This window comes from Eurosta solidaginis, chromosome 1, assembly GCF_040869045.1.
Source record: "Eurosta solidaginis isolate ZX-2024a chromosome 1, ASM4086904v1, whole genome shotgun sequence".
Classification (NCBI taxonomy): domain Eukaryota; kingdom Metazoa; phylum Arthropoda; class Insecta; order Diptera; family Tephritidae; genus Eurosta; species Eurosta solidaginis.
Genome location: NC_090319.1, coordinates 349132509 through 349149107, shown reverse-complemented (window position 1 = coordinate 349149107; position 16599 = coordinate 349132509). Strand labels below are relative to the sequence as shown.

Here is a 16599-nt window from a genome sequence, read left to right as displayed (position 1 = left end):
CTGATAGGGAATTCCCGAATAAGGGGTGGTTTACCGATATGAATGCCACCTCAAGCCAACCCCTTTGAGACCTTTATACTGCAAGTTGTAGAAGCGTGTAACTTGATGCCTGGCCTACAGATTCAACAGAAACTCGTGTATTAATTTTCTTGATTTATTCCAGTATAAATTAAACTCTTTCTTACTTGTGCAGAAAAATACTGCTGAGGATTCTCCACATGAGAGGTGGTTTACGGCTTTACGTGCATCATCAAACCAACTCTTCTGAGATTTATATACCGCTGATCTGCAGTTTTGACGAGGAATCTGGTAGTCAAGACGATATTTATGTTAGACGGGTCTAAGAAATCGTTCGAATGCAAGCGTGAAAGATACATATTCATCGCACGTCTATGCAAGTCAGTTTTGCTCACCGTAAGCGAGGGCGACGCTTGTTATAGAGACAAAGTCACTTCACAAATGTTTTAGGAGTATTATGGATGATGACTTTCCTTTTCCGATTACCATTGACATGAAAAAACTAGTCCGGGAACAATGTGATATGCCCGAAAAACCCTATCGGTCTGTTGATTTTAGTTGCCTCTCACGACAGGCATCGCTACTGCACTTTTTCATTAAACAAGCACGGCAAAGAAACGCACTTGTTAAACAAATCGTATAAAATTTATTATATTGGAAAACAATAAAAAGGGTCGTGGTTTTCCGACAACAGCAACGATGCATCAGTTCCCAAGCCCATTTTGACACTATGTATTTATTTAGTATATGTGTGGTTCTCGCGAGCCAGCCAATTCTACCCAATTCTGATCTCATTGCTCTGCTACATTTCAACTTTGATAGTCTAACCTTTTTTATATTGTCAGTCGCATATTAATTCAGATACAAACTATAATAAAAAGGCAGTTTTTAAAAAGATTTGTTTCAATTATATCAGTCGGACTGTGAATCCTCTTGAACATAGGACATTATAAACTACAATTATAAAAGCAGCAAGTTTGTACCAGCAAACTCTTCCACTGGTCCTTTAGAGGACGCAGTTATATGTTAACGAAAGTCCTGTTTTTTAATAGAGATTTCAGTCGACAAAGCAAAAATACAATGCATCAATCAACTTGGTGGAAATGTAGTATATTGAATCACTACTGGAGAATATTTGGGCTGCAATTCATCCAGATTAGTTTCGGACATACAAGGCTTTCCAATAGTAAGGTGAAAGAGATCTCTGAACGTATTACCTTCAAAAACTAGGAAACAAGAATTTTTTTTCGAAGGGGTGACATAAGGCCAACGGCCATAAGGAGAATTTGTGACCATTCAATCGGATAAAAGATCAAATGGCCATAATGTGAATTTAGTACAAAAAAGTAAGGACGGGACTGCCAAGCACAGCCGAAGACTTCATAACTTTCATGAATGGGGCTGAACTATAATCTTATCTCATTCGTAATCTCCAAATAATGCGCTATGTAAGATAAGAAATATATAGTGAACAGATGTACATACCTAAACGATTGCCCCGGGTTCAACCCCCGGGCAAAGCAACATCAAAATTTTAGAAATAAGGTTTTTCAATTAGAAGAAAATTTTTCTAAGCGGGATCGCCCCTCGGCAGTGTCTGGCAAGCACTCCGAGTGTATTTCTGCCAGGAAAAGCTCTCAGTGAAAACTCATCTGCTTTGCAGATGCCGTTCGCAGTCGGCATAAAACATGTAGGTCCCGTCCGGCCAATTTGTAGAGAAAATCAAGAGGAGCACGACGCAAATTGGAAGAGAAGCTCGGCCTTAGATCTCTTCGGAGGTTATCGCGCGTTACATTTATATTTTATTTATATTTGCGGCAGGAATGATCACAATCGCCTTATCTGAACGATCGGTTGTATGGAGGATATATGTTATAGTGGTCCGATCCTACCGGATCCGACAAATGCCTTATATAGTACAAATTTCATTGAGATATCTCAAAATTGGGGGACTAGTTTGTGTTCAAACAGACATACGGAGAGACAGATCGACGGACAGACGGACGGACAGACGGGCATGGCTATATCAACTCAGTTCGTCGCCCTGATCAATTCGGTATTCTTAATAGTGAGTCTATCTTCTATATTTCTCAACGTTACAAACATCGGACCAAAGTTAATATACCATTTCATGTTCATGAAAGATATACAAATTTTAAATTCGACTTTACGGTCAACTAAGAAATCTCCTTTTGAGAATACGGTATAACCACATTTTTTACGGAATTGAGTCCAGCATAAATCAAAAAGGGCCGAAGGAGAGATAAGACGTTTAATTAAATTATTTTTTATTTCGAAGAATAGCTCAGGCAATCAGGGGCCGTATTACGTTTACGATCCGTTTACGTTACGATCTTGAGAGGTGGATCGTATTAATGGCATATTTGAACTAGCGACAAATAATACTCTTTAGATCCATTCTTTATTATAATTTAAAAAAAAAAAGTTTGACAGTTGCTAGGTATTGCTTGAGTCAAAATTTTTTTCAGTCACTGATCGTAACACGTAATACGGGCCCAGGATTTAATCCAATTTTAAATGTGGTGGTGGCCACTCCGAGAAAACGGAATGATAATAGTGTCAATATCATTGCTATTTTAACCATTTGAAGTTTGAGGTTTTGACCATTTTATATATAACTTCAGTTGACTTTGTGGCCATTTGAAGTGGTCATAAGTTCAACTGACGTTATTTCCGTTGACCTTATGTCCCTATTTTGTGCATTTTTTTTTTTTTTTTTTAATTCTGAAACTTACCTGAAACGTAATGAACCACATAGGAGGAGTTTTTCGTAAAGAATATTGAAACCGTGAAAGAAAATAAATCGGTCCAAAACCTCTTTTTCGATTACGCCTAGCACGCATACCTTTTTACATACAGTTCAATTAAGAAAACTTATGGCAATTCCCAAAATCATACACTCCACGTGAAGTGGTATATTGACTATATAATTTCTTAATTTTCTTATTAAATGAGTGTTAAAATATTAAACAAAACACTTAGTAAACCCAGAACATAAAATACAAATATTTTAATTAATTAATTTTAAAATCTTTATTTTTAAGTGCAGCCATTAAAACAAATAAATAAATATATTTACGAAATTCATATTACATATATGAAACATTCATATTTTATGTTTTGATGTATATAAAAACATAATAAAATTAAATATGTAGTGTGTGCGGAAAATGTCGAAATCGTAAAACATATTAAATTATACAAATTCATACAAGCCTTTCAAATGTGCATACATACATAACTAAATATACATATGCGTGCGTGCTTATAGAATATAAAAAGAACATCAAAAAGTGAAGATATGAAATTGTGACATTCTGCCAATTGTTGCCGCACAAACAATGCCTCAATTAGTATGTATTTTATTTTTACTTTCTCAGTTTGTGTATATATACTCATATGTGTGGATTTAGGGTGGTTCAAAATCAACTCGGAAGGTGTTTCACGTTTCTTTCATTGATGCAATAAATATTTCCCAGTCTTGATAAAATTTCTGACTTCGATAGTTGGACAAGGGAATAATCAAAGTAGTGAGAGCCCGCAAAATGCAACTTGTCGTTTCATCACCATTTGCTATGAAATAATATAAGGGAATAGTTGAGCCAGTATTTGATTCTGTGCCAAAATGGAGGGTCAGTAAATTTTACATTAAATAACCTTCTGCGTGCAGAGGTTGGTAATTTTTTCTTCTATTAAGCATATAATTAAGAATATAGGATGTGTAGCGACAACACCCTTTCTGATTATACGAGTTATTTACGAGGTGTGTTCAGAAAATAATGGTAATTTTTGTTTTTTGAAAAAGATATTTTTTTATTCACCTACATTAATGTTGTCGCCTTCAAAATAGTGCCCATTAGATATTATGCATTTGTGCCAGCGCTTCTTCCAATCCTCGAAACACTTCTCGAACTCGATATTTGTATAGCGCATTCAGAGATGCGCTTTTAATTTCATCAATGCTTGTAAAACGAGATTATCTTTGTTTTTCGAAAAAAAGTCACACGGAGCCATGTCTGGCGAATATGGAGGCTGGGGCATCGTTACACTATTATTTTTGGCCAAAAATTCACGAACAAGCAATGAAGTGTGAGCAGGTGCATTATCATGGTGCAAAAGTCATGCATTGTTTTGCCAAAAATTCGGCCGTTTCTTTCGGATTGCTTCACGTAAACGGCGTTGAACTTTTAGGTAGAATTCCTTATTGACCGTTGACCTCGTGCCTCGTTGCAAGAATTCATGATGCGCTATGCCATTAAAATCTAAGAATACTGTGAGCATAATTTTCACGTTCTATCGCGCTTTTCGAGCCTTTTTCGGTCTTGGCTATCCAGAATGCATCCACGGTTTTATTCATTGCAGACTCACCGTAGGCCTTTGTTAACATTTCGCACACTTAATTACACTCTATTTCATTCTTTGTGCAATATTTGATACAAATCCTTTGATCCATTTTGTTTTTACAAACTAAAATCGACGACCTCATAAAAACACGCCTAACTTTAGCAGCTGTCACTGACAACGTAAACAATAAATTTAGCTGAAAATTTTATCATACTACAAAAATTTTTGACAATTGGGCGAAATCGCAAAATATTTTTGACAATTGGGCGAAATCGCGAAATTAAAAAATTCCCGTTATTTTCTGAACAAACCTGATATTTAAAAAGAAAAATTAAATTTTTTTATTCATGCATATATAATACCCTAATTTAGGGAACATTTAAATATCATCATTGTTTCTTTCCACCTCTTTAATTATGCTCAGCGTGCTTTACACACAGAGTATATTAACTTTGATTGGATAACGGTTGGTTGTACAGGTATAAAGGAATCGAGATAGATATAGGCTTCCATATATCAAAATAATCAGGATCGCAAAAAAAATTTGATTGAGCCATGTCCGTCCGTCCGTCCGTCCGTCCGTTAACACGATAACTTGAGTAAATTTTGAGGTATCTTGATAAAATTTTGTATGTAGGTTCCTGAGTACTCATCTCAGATCGCTATTTAAAATGAACGATATCGGACTATAACCACGCCCACTTTTTCGATATCGAAAATTTCGAAAAACCGAAAAAGTGCGATAATTCATTACAAAATACAGCTAAAGAGACGAAACTTGGTAGATGAGTTGATCTTATGACGCAGAATAGAAAACTTGTAAAATTTTGGACAATAGGCGTGACACCGCCCACTTTTAAAAGAAGGTAATTTAAAACTTTTGCAAGCTGTAATTTGGCAGTCGTTGAAGATATCATGATGAAATTTGGCAGAAACGTTACTTCTATTACTATATTTACGCTTAATAAAAATTAGCAAAATCGGAGAAGGACCACGCCCACTTTAAAAAAAAAATTTTTTTTAAAGTAAAATTTTAACAAAAAATTTAATATCTTTACAGTATATAAGTAAATTATGTCAACATTCAACTCCAGTAATGATATGGTGTAACAAAATACAAAAATAAAAGAAAATTTCAAAATGGGCGTGGCTCCGCCCTTTTTCATTTAATTTGTCTAGGATACTTTTAACGCCATAAGTCGAACAAAAATTAACCAATCCTTTTGAATTTGGTAGGGGCATAGATTTTATGACGTTAACTGTTTTCTGTGAAAATGGGCGAAATCGGTTGATGCCACGCCCAGTTTTTATACACAGTCGTCCATCTGTCCTTCCGCGTGGCCGTTAACACGATAACTTGAACAAAAATCGACATATCTTTAATGAACTTAGTTCACGTGCTTACTTGAACTCACTTTATCTTGGTATGAAAAATGAACGAAATCCGACTATGAGCCCACTTTTTCGATATCGAAAATTACGAAAAATGAAAAAATGCCATAATTCTATACCAAATACGAAAAAAGGGATGAAACATGGTAAGGAAATTGGATTGTTTTATTGACGCGAAATATAACTTTAGAAAAAACTTTATAAAATGGTTGTGACCATATTAAGTAGAAGAAAATGAAAAGTTCTGCAGGGCGAAATAAAAACCCTTAAAATCATGGTAGGTATTTCATATATAAATAAATTAGCGGTATCCAACAGATGATGTTCTGGGTCACCCTGGTCCACATTTTGGTCGATATCTGGAAAACGCCTTCACACCACTCCCTTTTAAAGCTCTCATTAATACCTTTAATTTGATACCCATATCGTACAAACATATTCTAGAGTCACCCCTGGTCCACCTTTACGGCGATATTTCGAAACGGCATCCACCTATAGAACTAAGGCCCACTCCCTTTTAAAATACTCATTAACACCATTCGTTTGATGCCCATATTGTACAAACAAATTCTAGGGTCACCCCTGGTCCACCTTTGTGGCGATATATCGAAACGGCATCCACCTATGGAACTAAGGATTACTCCCTTTTAAAATACTCATTAACACCTTTCATTTGATACCCATATCGTACAAACGCATTCTAGAGTCAACCCTGATCCACCTTTATGGTTATATCCCTAAATGGCGCTCACCTATAGAACTATGGGCCACTCCCTTATAAAGTACTCTTTAATGCCTTTCATTTGATACACATTCCAGGGTTTCCCTCGGTTCATTTTCCTACATGGTTATTTTCCCTTATGTTGTCACCATAGCTCTCAACTGAGTATGTAATGTTCGGTTACACCCGAACTTAACCTTCCTTACTTGTTATATAACATTTTGGAAAACACAGAAAACCTGATTATTTCGTAAATAATACACCTAGAATGTTGAAATTGGACGTGTGGACTGATACTGAGACTCTTGATAAAAGTTTGAAAAACAATTTTAAAATGGGCGTGGCACCGCCCACTTGTGATAAAATAAATTTTACAAATATTATTAATCATAAATCAAAAATCGTTAAACCTATCGCAACAAAACTCGGAAGAGAGGTTGCCTTTACTATAAGGAATGCTTTGAAGAAAAAGTAACAAAATCGGTTAAGGACCACACCCACTTTTGTATAAAAGATTTTTAAAAGGGTCATGGACGAATAAGACATATCTTTGCAAAAAGAGTTTTATATCAATGTTATTTCATTTCCGAAGTGGATTCATAACAATAAATAGGAAAAATTTCAAATTTAAAAAAATGGGCGTGGCACCGCCCTTTAATGACTAAGCAATTTTCTGTTTCGGGAGCCATAACTCGAAGAAAAATTAACGATTCGTAATAAAATTGTGTACACATCCCTATAGTAGAAAATATTGCTAGTAAAAATGGACGGGATCGGTTAAAGACCACGGCAAGTTAGATATAAAACAAGTTTAAGAGGGTCGCAGACAAGAATAATAAGCTATAACTTAGCAAAAAATAGTTTTGAATCAATGATATTTCACCTATCAAGTTTTATTGCAAGAGGAAATGGGGAGACATTTTTTAAACGGGCGGTGCCAAGTGTTATGTAGAAAAGTAATTTGTCTAAAATGAAATGTACAATTAAAACTCACGCTGAGTATATAATGTTCGGTTACACCCGAACTTGGACACCTTTACTTGGTTTTTTAACGTACTAACACTGTCACTTTGAGTCTAATACAACCCACAGCCATCAGACTACGCAGCTGTTCAAAATAAATCAATTGGTAGTTGAGCAGCGTGATTTTCATGATAATTATATTAAGAACGAAGATTTGGTTGGACCCTTATTTTGTGGCATAATTTCCGGTCTTAAGAATTCAAAACTTTGTATGCTGATTTAAAATTCCTTATCCATTTTTTTAGAGCTCTTATACCGCATAAAAAAGTCCATGTGTACTCAAAATTTACTCTGTATCATAAGTTCAGCTATACAAGGTTGGATGATTGGAATATTCTCTTCACACCGATATATCTGAGATTGCAACTTAAATACGATGAAGAAGATATTGTATAGTAATCAGCTTAGAGATCATTTTGGTTTCTTAATCTTTTACTTGGCAAAAGGAGACCAAATTGAGCTAATTTTATTAAATTCTATATTTTATGTTATCCGCACATTTTTGGAATTACAAACGAAAAAATTATTTCAAACCAAAAATTTAATTCCAATTTTCAAGCCCATACTATAATATGGGGTTCTTGTATGATGTACATTCACACATAAAAGTACGTATACCAAAAACTCAGAGTTAAGATTTGACGTGGTCTTTATGAAATCGTTCCCGATATGTTCGGGCTAGAAACTTAATAGTGCTAGTTTTCGGAGCGTAACGGATCAATATCTGGCATTGCACCATCATCATCTTAATATTCTCAAAAAACCTTCGTGGAGTGTCTTAGTTGCTGCAAGAAGAAGACAAAGAAGAAGCACCCTTTGATTGCTTAAACCGAAAATTATATTAAAAATGCAAATTTAAATATATTAAATTATTTTTAATTGTTGCGACGAGAGTTGGCTGAGCTACCGATCGCCTCGTCCGCATATTCCGCATTTTTGCGTCAGCATCGAATCAGTTAATGTGTCCATCCAATATGATATTGTAACGAATTTACTTACAAATCATCTTATTTGCAACCTTCTGCTAAGTTCGAATAACTAAATTGTTGAATAAACAACTCCAATATTTAATAATGCAAAATGGCCTTTATTAAAGTACTTCACAATAAATAACTCTACTATTGCCAGACAGATTGCGTGCTTAATTACAACTGATTATAGCGCCTCTACCTTTGGTGCTTTTATACTCTGTGATTTCCTCGTTGCATCTTCTAGGCGCTTCCAGAATTTACTTAGTTATTGCCATATAATTATAATTACAGATGCAAGTGTATAGCTTCTCATATGCGCGCGTATTTGTGAGCGAAAGTTCCACAGTTACAATTGCATACTTTCGGGAGCATTTCAGATAAGATATCTGCATGTGCTTGTGCATCTCTTCTCCGCTGCGTGTACGTACATATGTGTAGACATAATGATTGATTCATTTATGTAGGAACATAATGATTGATTTATGGATGTGCATACAAGGCGCTGCTTAGCATCGGCTTAGAGATGGCAGTACCCCTTAAAACAAAAAAAAAAAATAAATGTAAGGCGCGAAAACCTCCGAAGAGATCTAAGGCCGAGCTTCTCTTCCAATTTGCGTCGTGCTCCTCTTGATTTTCCCTACCAATTGGCCGGACGGGACCTACATGTTTTATGCCGACTCCGAACGGCATCTGCAAGGCAGATGAGTTTTCACTGAGAGCTTTTCATGGCAGAAATACACCCGGAGCGCTTGCCAAACACTGCCGAAGGGCGACCCCGCTAAGAAAAATTTTCTTCTAATTGAAAGACCTTATTTCTAAAATTTTGATGTTGCTTTGTCCGGGGTGTGAACCCAGGGCATACGGTGTGGTAGGCGGAGCACGCTACCATCACACCACGGTGGTAGTACCCCTTTGTGTTGCTAATATTCGTAACAATATGTAATATACTTATTGGTTTGACTGTATAATTGTACTCAAGCTTGTTCATTCCACCAGCATTAGAGGTGGAATGTGCAGAATTGCATACAGTTCTGCCATCTGAGTTGTTTTACGGCTCCCGCTAAAATTTTAGCATGCACACCCTCTCTAATTTAAAGAAGTAGGTTCTGTTTTGTGTGACTGTTCAAGAAATAAAGATTCCAAAGTACAAGATAGGTTCTAAGTAGCCAATGTGAGTGGAGGAGTTAGAAGACACGTGCAGCCAAGCATTTTTAATATGTTTTAAATGTTATAGAGGTCGCTTTTCTGCCTCATCCAATCCCATTGAACTTCCCCGACAACTCATTGCCCAAAATGATGTTTGTATATTTTGTCCAAGGTTTGCCCTGCTGCGTACTTCTTCTAGCTTAGGCATATTCCTAGCCGGTATCTTGAACCGCTTAGTGAACAGGACCAGATCCATCTTTTCTGGGTTGGTGATCAACAAGACGTCGTACGCCTCGGTATTTATAATCCAAAGCTTACTCATTGTATTTTTAAGGGTTTTCCTTACTTTATCGCCACCTGGAACAGTACAGTGTCTTACGCCTGGTTTTTGGTGTACGCGTGTTTTGTTAGTAATAACAGATTTTTGTATAGGTGGAACTGTGTTTACACATCTTTTAGCCCTTATGGGCGTGCATTATTAGACTCCCTTTATTTGATCTCTTCCGCATTTGATAAGAAGAATATAATAGCAGTTCTCAAAGAGTAGCACTTCCACATACATTTATTTCAGTTCTAGATTGCTAAAATCTTAAAGACCATATATTTAGTGATACCTAGCATATAGATAACTATATCGTCAGGGCAATGGAAGACTAGCACTTTTAAAATCCCCATGGAAGACAAACGCGTTATATGGTCACGTGCAAAATTAGGCCACACTTCGTTGTTCGCATGGCAAACAAGCACCTTTCAGTTGTTCGTAAAATGAGATAATTTTCCACGCGAAGGTCAAAAAAGTGTTAGTCTTCCATGGGATCGACGATATGTGAAAATACTTAAGAGTTAACAGAATTAATAAATTAAGTTATTACACATTAGTATTGCTGATGATGAAATTTAGAAATTTAGGAATTATTAGTTTTCAATTTATCATCTTTTCCACGTAGTTTAAAACACTTAATACGCCAGCAACAACATATGCCATACATAATCACATTTAATGGATTAATAATATTGTCGGGTTGGATGGTTTAGACGGCCTAAGGGAGAAGTTAGAAATAATTTCACTTAGAAAAACAGGGTTGTTCGCCGTGTCTCTGCTCAAATTCGCAATGAATAAAACACCAAGCATTTTCTTGCACTCTGTATCGTAAACAAGTGTATAAGTCTTAGCCTAGAATGAGGAGGTAGAATACGTCTTGAACCTGTTGGACCCTCTTGATTCCAATTGGACTCTTAATTAATTCCAATTTATCACAATGAATCTGCAAACGCGGATATCATACTACGGAATCATCTTCCTAACGACGCACGGTGGGATATTTGATCAGTCTAGCTGGCCAAAGGTCGATTATTCAAAATATTCCAATTCTTTTTTAATATACTCCCTGGCGTTCCTAGATGTAAACTGAATAATATACATGACCCAAACCCCATCTGCAACGTCCACGGTGCTAACCGCGCACAACTATAGTTGTATAAAAATTGTGTGTAGTTCGTTGTATTTTTGGATTAAAAAGAAATATAACCCTTCTAACCCAAATACGTTTTCATTGGTAAATGTGTTTTTAATTCATACGCTAGATTTTTTATACCGCATATTTTATCTGAGTTATTCTACTTGTAATACTATTACTTTTCAATATTAATTTTTTTAAAATCCTGGCAAACAAAAAGATATATCTTTTTTTCATGGCATGTCATATCAACAATTTTTTGGCAATACATAATATTGTGTATGTTTCAAAGTTTAATAACAACAATTAAGGACGGGACTGTCTTCCGCTGTGCCGAAGACTTCATACCTTTCATGAATGGGGCTGAAAAATAATATTATCCCGTTCGTAATCTCCAAATAATCGGATGTATAAGATGAGAAATATATAGATGTACATACCGAAACGATTTTTAAGATAAATATAAAATAAAAAATGGCAAAAAACCCCCTTATCTGAACGATCGGTTGTACGGGATATATATTATATATAGCTCTGATCGAAATCATTTTTACAGGAAATCTTCTATGATATATTAGAATAAATATCACAAAGTTTCGCGTTTTTATATTGGAAACTAAGGGAGAAATGGCCAAAAATCTTTCTATCTGAACGATCGGTTGTCTGGGATAGATATACACTATATACATATAGCTCGGATCAAAGTGATTTTTTCATGAAATCTTATATGATATATTAGAATAAATATCACCAAGTTTAACGTTTTTATATTGGAAATTAAGGGAGAAATGCCTAAAAGTCTTTCTATTTGAACGATCTGTTGTTTGGGATATAACTATATATAGCTCCGATCAAAGTGATTTTTTCAGGATATCTTCTATGATACATTAGAATATATATCACCGAATTTCACGTTTATAATTTCTAAATTGCGGCAGGAATGATCAAAATCATCTTATCTGGACGATCGGTTGTATGGGAATTTATGTTATAGTGGTCCGATCCTACCGGATCCGACAAATGTCTAATACAAAAATACATCTTTGTGCCAAATTTCATTGAGATATCTCAAAATTTGAGGGACTAGTTTGCGTTCAAATAGACAGACGGACAATGCTATATCAACTCGGTTCGTCGCCCTGATCAATTCGGTATACTTAATGGTTAGTTTATCTTCTATATTTCTTAACGTTACAAATATCGGACCAAAGTTAATATACCATTTCATGTTCATGAAAGTGGTGATCAATTTGTAAGAGACTTATACCATTAATAGAAAAGGTGGAACCTTGTGAAAACATCCTCAGTAGTAGCACCTAGGTGAAAAGTCTTAAAATGATATATTATATCGATGAACCAAATTTGATTCAAATCTTTTAAGCCCTTTTCGAGATGGTAGTGGATATACAAAGAAATATAAAAAAGAGGGTGAGTGGCAACCCTAAGTGGCAACCCTTCTTAAAAATGTCAATAGAAATGCGGAATAAAATACTTTCCGTTTGACATCCATGTAATACCAAAAAATTACCCCGGGTCCATCCAAAACCGGGGGCTCGATCCATAGTATCTCTGCGCGGAACACTGTGGATTTACTTTCAAATACTTCCTTTCATAACATTAAAGTAAGACAATCACTTTATGAACAGAAATAACTGCTGTTTTGAATTTGGACAGCTAGATTGATCAAATACTCCATCGTTGGACATAAAAGGGGAAATAGCAATATAGATATTCAGCACACAGCTTTATGAGTGCCCCTTTAGCTCTAGTCACACAATTTTCACTTTTTCCAGTTAAGTGTCCATGGTTAAACCCACGTCAAGAAAGGTCGCATCTTCTTTAATTGTATGGTGACCTACACTGCAATATTCACCCATTTGAGGATGACAGAAATTTTACCACCTGGCTCGACAATTTATTTCACTGCCTTGCTTCATTTATTTTACATTTTCTTAGTATTAATAATATAGGATTCAATGCATAAAGTGAATGAAAAAAATTAAATAATAAGAAAAAAAATTGAGACAAAATAAACACAAAATTATATTTAGTGGAATGACGGAATTTATAAATAAATTTTTTCTTTCTTTTTTTTCAATATTTACCACTTAGAATATAAACAAATTTGGTTTTGCACAAAACCACTAATAAACGCGAAAATGAGCGCAACAAAACCGCGGACAACGAAAAACAATTAATTTAATATATTAACCACAAATAAATATATAAAGTGGCGAAAAAGGTGTAATCATCATAAATGAGACAACACAAACGACAACACGATCAAACATTACAAGGACATAAAACAAAAATATAAATTTTTGTAATTTACAAATACAACAAACACTAAACATAACACAGCCAAACGGCACATCCAGCGCCTAGCCTAGCCGCAAATTGTGCTATGTTCGCGGTGAAGGTGATGGTGACAATTATAAATGACAATAACAACAATAAAAAACGAAGAATACAACACATCATAACAAAAAGCAACAACAACGTATATTAATCAAAACGGTTTTTGGCGTTGGTCTGCTTAATGATGGCGATCGAGATGATGGTGAAAGCAAAACGACGCGAATGGCAACACTGGTGACGTGTGACAACAACGAGGGGGACATATTGCGGGCGAACAACGGTAAACGGAACACTTTTCGAAGCGTGTTGCCCACAGTACTATTCGGGACGTAGAGAACATAACGCGTGCGTTATAACGAAAAATATATTTTCGCATTTTTGTCACGATATTGAAGAAAGCGCAAAGTGATGTTGGCATAGTAAAATTGAAAAATAAAATGATTTCGAATGAAATTTTTGAAGCAAACAAGAAAAATTGATAAAAATATTAAAATCAATACTTAAACAAATATTCTAAGTAATATATATTTCATATTACAGATGAACTTCATAAATTTCCTAGTGCAATATATACAAACCTATGTACGTATGTGCAAGTAGTAAATGAAAGATTACTAAAAATGTAGAATTAAACAAATTATTCTTAAGAAATAGTTAAATTGTGTTTGTGTATGAATGCACTATTGAAAAAGTAAACAATACAATTTTATTAAAACACAATTGTATTAAAAGTTGCCAAAAAATGTTTACAAATACTTCAGCAATGCTTCCAACAATTCCAGTTACAACAGCATTAACAACACAAAAAACAATAGCAACAACCAATACACAACAGAGTGCGGTGAGGGAACAAGAACAAAGAACTAAAAATGCAACCGTAAAGCGACGCAAAAGACGAAATGTGTGTGAAGATAATGAATTGCAAAAATTTATCCGGACGCCAGCAAATGGAACAACAAAAACAACTACACCGATTACAACAACATGCGAATTGGCAACATGCGATAAATCAGCAATTTACAGCGACTCAACGACGCCGTTGGCAACGTCAATGTCAATGTCAACGGCTAGAGAATACGATGAGATATCATCGCCGCCAACAACAATTGTATTACCTGCTTGTTTTTCCACACCTGCAACGTCACAACGCGTTAACGCAGCCTCATTGTCGTGCACAGTAACCTCCATACCGCCACCACCACGATTAACGCACGAAACAAAAAGAGCTGCTGTAGACGCCAATAGTAAACATCATTTTAACTGTAAAAGACGCGCTACTATAGCAATAACAACAACAACCAGTGCAGCATCGACAAGACCAGTGCCACAACGTGCGCGTGCACAGAGCCTTGGCTTTAATTTAAGTACCGCTTTTGCGGCTGCTCTACTGCATACAAGCGTTGCCGTTGCAGCAGCTGCCGCTTCGACACACATTCAACCTCACAACAGTATGGCCCCTAAGCAGTTGACACCTCAATCACAGGCGGTAATGGATAGTGGTATGCTATCACAATTGGATTCAAATTCCACTTCAGCATTATTGGGTACAGCAGCCAGCGTTACTATGTCAACGGTTACGCCAACGTCGAATGGTTCGCTGTTGGATGAAACTGGTGTTGATGGTGTGGAGGGCATTGATGGTGCGCACGAAAATGAATGGTTTGATGTTTTGCTGTTGGTGGTAAAAGCATCGATTATGCTGTTTATTATCATTGCAGCCATTTTTGGAAATACTTTGGTCATAATATCGGTAGTGCGGGTCAGAAAATTGAGGTAATTAAATAATTAAGCTTATGTTAGTAAGTTTCTTATTTAAGCTTTACAAATTTACAAGTATCGGAAATATACTACAGAAATATCTAGGTGGTCGAAGTATGAGTCCGCTCATACGTCTGCTCAACAACTTTGTCATCCCTACTGTCAGCAATATAAAGATTTAGGGCGGTTTCGACCATCTTTGTTTAAGGTAAACATCCACTTTATTTGATAGAATTCGCTCAGTGCTCCTCCTGCTAAAGTTTTTAAATAATAAAGCTAAGGCGAAATTATTTACGTATTATAAGTCATCCACATCATAAATTGGCTACTTGACTCTACGGCAAAACTTGGGGGATATCTCTAAAAATGGTATACTGCACATTTAATACTGTTGTAAGGCTAATAGGCACCTATGCTTCACTAATAAGGTGGCAGAAGGCCATGCAACGCACCGCAACAGCAAAACTTAGCAATCTGCATCGACTAGTTTGCTTTGGCATAACGGGTGCGGTGAGGACGGCCCCTGCTTATGCGCTTAGTGCTTTAGTGGGAATACCTCCCTTCCCTATTCTGACAGAGAAAAAGGCAGCACTAGGCGCACTAAGATTTCCAAATATTTCGGAGTTGAAGCCAGGAAACATGATAGGGCATATCAAAGTATTAAGAATATACATAGGAAATCCAACATAACAACTGCGTGACGTAATGTCCCTTACTATGCTCAGAATATTACGTAACTTGAAGTGTCCATTGTGGACAGGACCCAATGGGAAATAGGGAATCCCAATAATGACCCTGACTCAGAAGTCTGGTTCGCCGATGGATCGAAATTCGAGGATGGAAAAACGGGAGCTGACATCTCTTCAAGAAATCGATACCAATGGGATGATAGCCCACCATATTTCAGGCCGAAATCCGCGCAATGAAAGTCTGTGGTGAAGAATGTCTGCGGAGAGGCTCAACATCAAAGAGCATCTACATTATGTTGTACAGCTAGGTGGCCCTGCATGCCCTGCAATCCTACACAGTTACATCTAAGCAGTGGATGACTGCACTGAAATCCTTAATGATCTGGGAGCCAAAAACAAGGTTTTGTTAGGATGGGTTCCCGGACATCAGGGACATGAAGGTAATGAACATGCAGATCACCTAGCAAAGCTGGGTGCTATAACAGCATTCTCTTGTGTACTTACAAAAGCATACACAAGAGCACATATAAAAAACTGGGAAACCAAATAATTCAAAGGTCACTGGATTGACTGCCCAGGGCAAAGACAAGCCAAACCGTTTATACTTCCGGCAACGAAAGTATCAGCCAAACTCATTAATCTAAGCAGGGAGGATCTAAGAACCGTCACTGGTTACTATACGGAGCACTGTGGTCTATGAT

The 16599-nt window shown here is 36.2% G+C and overlaps 1 protein-coding gene across 9 annotated transcripts in view; it reads left to right on the top strand.

The window, feature by feature from the left end:
* Octbeta2R (Octopamine beta2 receptor) overlaps positions 1 to 16599 on the top strand; it is a 733310-nt gene that overhangs the window by 640592 nt on the left and 76119 nt on the right. For 8 of the 9 annotated variants that reach the window (XM_067762597.1, XM_067762595.1, XM_067762596.1 and 5 more), the window contains one exon: positions 13206 to 15224. In XM_067762597.1, coding sequence (XP_067618698.1) covers positions 14194 to 15224 — 1031 coding nt within the window. In that variant the 5' untranslated portion in view covers positions 13206 to 14193. The remainder of the gene's footprint in view (positions 1 to 13205; positions 15225 to 16599) is intronic. The other variant, XM_067762594.1, reaches the window with a different exon arrangement.